Source organism: Myotis davidii, unplaced genomic scaffold (genome assembly GCF_000327345.1).
Source record: "Myotis davidii unplaced genomic scaffold, ASM32734v1 scaffold6, whole genome shotgun sequence".
Lineage (NCBI taxonomy): Eukaryota > Metazoa > Chordata > Mammalia > Chiroptera > Vespertilionidae > Myotis > Myotis davidii.
Window position 1 is genome coordinate 17,138,603 of NW_006383011.1, and position 5,599 is coordinate 17,144,201.

At 38.6% G+C, this 5,599-nt stretch overlaps 1 protein-coding gene across 1 annotated transcript in view; it reads right to left on the reverse strand.

The window, feature by feature from the left end:
• Nucleotides 1–5,599, reverse strand: part of CAMKMT (calmodulin-lysine N-methyltransferase) — a 280,065-nt gene that overhangs the window by 37,480 nt on the left and 236,986 nt on the right. Inside the window, exons 4-6 of the mRNA XM_015557945.1 lie at nucleotides 4,639–4,699; nucleotides 2,426–2,480; nucleotides 1,294–1,357 (exon numbers count right to left, since the gene is read on the reverse strand). Coding sequence (XP_015413431.1) covers nucleotides 1,294–1,357; nucleotides 2,426–2,449 — 88 coding nt within the window. The 5' untranslated portion in view covers nucleotides 2,450–2,480; nucleotides 4,639–4,699. The remainder of the gene's footprint in view (nucleotides 1–1,293; nucleotides 1,358–2,425; nucleotides 2,481–4,638; nucleotides 4,700–5,599) is intronic.

A 5,599-nucleotide genomic window follows, 5' to 3' on the forward strand; every position in this document is an offset into this window, starting at 1 on the left:
CTTCCTGAATTTTTTTTAAGTCTGTCAGGCAATTAGCTGGGTGGGGCTCTGTAGAGCACACAAGTGCGGCTGCACAATATCAGCTACTGTGCTTCTGGTACCTCCTTCCTCCCCTCGGAGCAGCCTGATGGAGCTGCTGCAAATGCTATTTGCAAAAAAAAAAAAAAATTACTGAGCGGAGGTAGCAAAAGAAAATAATTCTTCCTGAATTTTTTTTAAGTCTGTCAGGCAATTAGCTGGGTGGGGCTCTGTAGAGCACACAAGTGCGGCTGCACAATATCAGCTACTGTGCTTCTGGTACCTCCTTCCTCCCCTCGGAGCAGCCTGATGGAGCTGCTGCAAATGCTATTTGCAAAAAAAAAAAAAAATTACTGAGCGGAGGTAGCAAAAGAAAATAATTTTTAAAAAGGCTTTATGTAAGATGCCACACACACAAAAAATCAGACCTGCTTTGACATTTTAGGAGTCTCAAATTCAAATAAGGAGATTACCTTCTTCAGAATGTAAATGTAAGGCACACCAAAAAACCCAAAGCAAACATATCTTCCACTTTTCCTCTCAATTTCTAACGGCTGTTAACTGCCCCTGAACAAATCAGCTCGATTGCTAAAGTAGCCACAAATTATGCTTGCTTTCTTAGTTAAAGTACAGTTCAATTTTCATGAACTCTGTGTACATATTAGTAAAGCATAATCTAATATAATGGGGTTTGAACTGTAATAGCATGGCAGAGAAAAAGAGATAGCTCTCATAATCCTAAATAAAAGGAAATAATGAAAACCTGCTAGCTGTTTTCAGCAGGGAGATAGAAGTAACTCCTCAGGAATTAGAGTAGACATAATATTACATGGCACGGATGTTCACTACCAAACACAAGAAAGGTAATGACGAACGTGAAGTTGGAAGCTAATATTTTTGTAAGCAATATCCAATGTAATAAATATTGCGTAATTTATTTTGTGCTGGCAAATTTCACTGGAAATAAAAAACCAGAATGCCTGAAAATTATTTGGAAACAAAATGTTCTTCCTGCCTCGAGTAGCCCACAGATCATAGGCTCCTTTCAGGAGAAGTGACCATTAAAATCGATCAAAATAAACAACACTTCATCTTGCCCAATGAACTCCATGTATGTCTACTTTTTCTTAATTACTTATCATATGCATGGGGGAAACTCTGTTTTAATACCCCATGCTGACTTTATATCAACCGTTACTCAGCCGGGGGTGGGAGGGGCTGGGGAGAGGGGAGGAATGAACGCCGCAAACCCATTTTCTATCTGAATAAGGATACTTCTGATGGCCTTTTCATTCCCATCAGTTAACAGAACTTCTTTGACATCTGCAGAAATAGCAACCTGGAAAAAAAAAGGGGGGGTGGGGGGAGCACAGCAAACAATGAGCAAATATGCTTGTCTGTGTGGAAGTGAAGACAGGAGTGACAAGCCTTCAGTATCATGCTTCCTCACCTATTTCTCTGTAACAATCTTCAATCTTTTTTCATTTTATGTCTGCATTATTTTAATCATTCAATCAAATCAGTCAATACTTTTATCATTCCATTTGCGGGAGCCTCTATCTTGCTATCATTCTGTTCGGTAATTGCATTGTGACAGCGGATGATGGTATTCTGAGAGGCTTTCATTTGTGGGCTTCTGTTTATCTAGTAGAGCCATCATACAAGGCTGTCACTCTGCCTTTCAGCTTGCTTCTGTCTGACTGCCTGATGCCCTTCATATAACTTTGCATTGCAGGCAGATGGCTTTGTGAGGGTAATTTTTTTGTGAGCTTTGACATGCTCGCACATTGGGCTGTAACCTCGACACATTGTGTGAGAGCGACAGGTTTGTCAAATGCCAATCAGTGTAACAATATGCTTTTATTTGTAGAGACATAAAAACTTGTCTAATGCACTGTGCTGCTACATAGTATCTCCTGAATACATGACTCAGAACCCAGAGAATGGGGAACGACGTTCCTGAATGGCCAATCTAATTCAAAAGAATCTAATTACTGAGCGCTCTGGATCATGTTTGTTGGTGTAATAATGCAGGCAAAACATTAGCAGCTATATCATGGTGCTCCAACTGTGATTCGCCGGGCTATTCCTGAATCTTAGCAAATGGGACTATAATCTGAAAGGAAAAAAAAAAATGCTTTCGCTATGGCAAAGAAAGACTGTGAGAGGCCTGGAATGTCACGACAGGCGATATCGACTCACTGAGGGAAAATGTTTCTGCTCATCGAGGCAGCCGTAAAAATCAATATGATCCGAAAGTAAGTCAATCTAGAAGGTCTCTCAAGACCCGGCAGCTTGACCGCAGCTGATGCTGTTGACGGTTCTCTGACCCGGCAGTTGGAGGCCCTGGAACATTTTTTCTTTTGTTCCTCCCTCTGAATGAGATTGGAATTGAGAAAAGACCTACCATGAGCCCAGCCAAGCATGTCATGCCACCCCCTAGCTCACACACAGCAAGGTCCCTGAAAGAGAGAAAAGAAATGGTAGAACCCATACAAATTAGATGAAAATGGTCGGAGAGAGATATATGTTACAAGAACAAATTGCCATCTGCAGTAAGAACGGCGCTACCAGGAAGTTGTAGAGACATGACTGGGCTACCTCATGTCGTTTTGCGTTTTAAAAATAATTATGAAATAGAAAAGTCACAAAGCAGGCAAACCAGTGGGGGTTCCCTCATTAGTGTTCACTGCAACATTACCACCGCTGAGCTGAAAAATCTGAGAAGGTTCCCTTTTTTCCCTTGTCAATGGCGCTGTCTTTTAGAACTCAACTAGCTAGAGTAGCGAAAGATAATTGTTAGGAAAGGATAACACTGTTAATCCACATTCATTCCTTCAAAAACAGTTAGGCAAGTAAATGAAGAATATATAGGAGTGTGTGTATCCCTATATGATCGTCACACACACACACACCACACACACAAAATAAATGCAATCTTGAATTTAAAAAAAAAACAAATAATCATCTAAAAGAAACCGAAACATTTGGGAAAGCTGCACCGCCCCCATCAAGAACAATTACACAAAGAGCATTTAGCAATTAACACTTAAATCACAACTGACCCCGACACAACACAGTGAATAAACAATGCAGGGACATAATATGGCTAAGCCAGCAAGCCCAGCTAAAGTAATGACTGGGCTCTGACTTCGCCGCTCCAAAGTAGAGCGGCTCCAAGTTAAAGCTGACAGGCTAGCGTGGCACTCTGCACTTACCTTCCTCTTTGTGCCTAAATATCAGCGCTCCACGGGTGACATCTCGCCCTGGCCCCCTGCCCGCTGATTGGAGCTCCAGTCAAGCTGAAGCACAGCGAGATGAGCAAATGCCAGGCGTCCAGGGCAGCTCTGCAGCCCAAATTCAATACGGCCCTGCTCTTATTCTACATGTTTAGATCCTTAAGATTGTTTCTTCATTCCAGTTTGGGAAGTTTATTACCTCACCCGAAAGGGGGGGGGAGGGGGAGAGAGAAAAAAAAGCAGCACTAAAAGGGAGGGAGAGGTGGAAAGAGAGGGAAGGGGAGGAGAAAAGGCCAAACAAGAACATTCATGGTCCAAAATACACTTAATGGGTATTCAGTTGTTCAAAGCAATTACAGACTAGTTGGTAAATATGGGCCCATTGAACTTCAAAAAATATACATTATTGACCCAGTCTTGTAAGTACGTATTGCTAAAACACACGCCCCATGATCTCTAACGGCTTGTCTGGAATCATAATGGGCTATTCAGGAAGCTTCTAGTGGATGACTTTTATAAAATGAGATTTAAAATGAAAAACCTTTATTTTCTGGGTCTACCAAACATCTTGATAATTTTCAAATAAAAGAAGGTGGTTTTTTTTTTCTTTTTCCTAAACCTCATGCATGGGTTTGATCTATAATGCACACTGACAGTTGAAAACATTTATTTCTGTAGCATGAATCTGTAATTACTATTTATTACTATATTTTATAAATACACATTGTTAAGTGTACAAAACACCTTTACAAACCGGGGGTGGGATGGCACCTTTAAATAATAGCTGTGGGATATCTATTTATAAAAAATTCTGTAGTGACTTCTCTGGCAGAAGTTTAAAGAAAGTCTTTATTGTTTTTGTGAGGGTTTTTTTTTGACCTTTACAATCAGTAAGGATTGATTGAAGCTTCACTTTTGTTTCCCCAAAATCAAAGTGAAATAAAAAGCCTTGAGTGAAAATCAAAAGCTTTTGACATATAGCAAAAAGCTTGCTGTGCAATATTAGTACCCAAAGGCAATTCAGATTTTTTTAGAAGCAACATGTTTTCACCATGAACTTTTTTCTCTTTCTTCCTGTTTTTTCTTTCTTCTTTCTTTCTTTCTTTCTTTCTTTCTTTCTTTCTTTCTTTCTTTCTTTCTTTCTTTCCTTCCTTCCTTCCTTCCTTCCTTCCTTCCCTTCCTTCCTTCCTTCCTTCCTTCCTTCCTTCTCCTTCCTTCCTTCCTTCTCTCTCTCTCTCTCTCTCTCTCTCTCTCTCTCTCTCCTTTTCTTATCTTTTATACAATTTAATTTGAAGAGTGTAACCATAACAATCTTTAACATGCAGATACAATACCCATAATGGGCTGGGGGGATAAAGTATTTTTCGGTGCAGCTTTGTACCTGAATATCTCACTGTGCTTGAGGCAGTAGTAAGCCAAAACCTCTTCAGCTGGCCAGATGCCTGAAAAACACAAGGGGATAGGCCTTTTTGTATTATAGAAGTCTCTTCTAGAATCACTCTTTGCAGTCATTCTTTAGGAAATGGCTTTTAAAAATTATATTCAGAAGAAGCCATTTTGACTTTAAACAAACGTAACATAATTATTAGTAGTATTATATCACATGAGTTTCTTTTGTTGTTGATTTTATGATGGTAAGATTTATAACTCAGGAAAATAGTACAATATTCTAAATAATTTTACTAAATTTCAATCACAACAAAACAGCAAAAATAACCAAATTTCAAATATCAAAAGTTAAATTTTAATGGGATTTCAGCCAATTCATATGCATCAGTTAAAGACCTACTGTATATGCATCTTATGTTAGGCAAAAATAAATGGAAAATCATTTACAGGAGCAAATAAAACCACTGAGGAGCAAATAAAACCACCTTTTTGTTTGATTCTATACTAATTTTTTAAATATGCACAGTTTTTCCCTTTCTCCAATTAATAAAAATCAAACTGGAGCATACAATTAAGAAATTTAAAATTTTCCAACTTTGGTACACCATTAAATTTAACAATAACTCTTCCCACTAAAGTCCATGAATGGGCATTTTCTAAAATCATCATCTGTAAATCTTTTACTAGTATTTAAAAGACTTGAGTAGTCTTCATGAATGTATATGAATTGCTTAAAGAGGAGACAAACATGTTAGGAAATTATAGTTCTTGGTAGTTATCACAGTTAAGTTTTCTCTTTATACTTTTATATTTCCCAAAATGTTTACAATAAATATGTATGACTGCAATAATCAGAATAAACAATAGCCTTATAACAATTATGCTTTCCCCAAATGGCCAGATCAAAGATCAGGCAGGGCACCAGGCATCCTGCGTGACTGTGCAATCCTGGG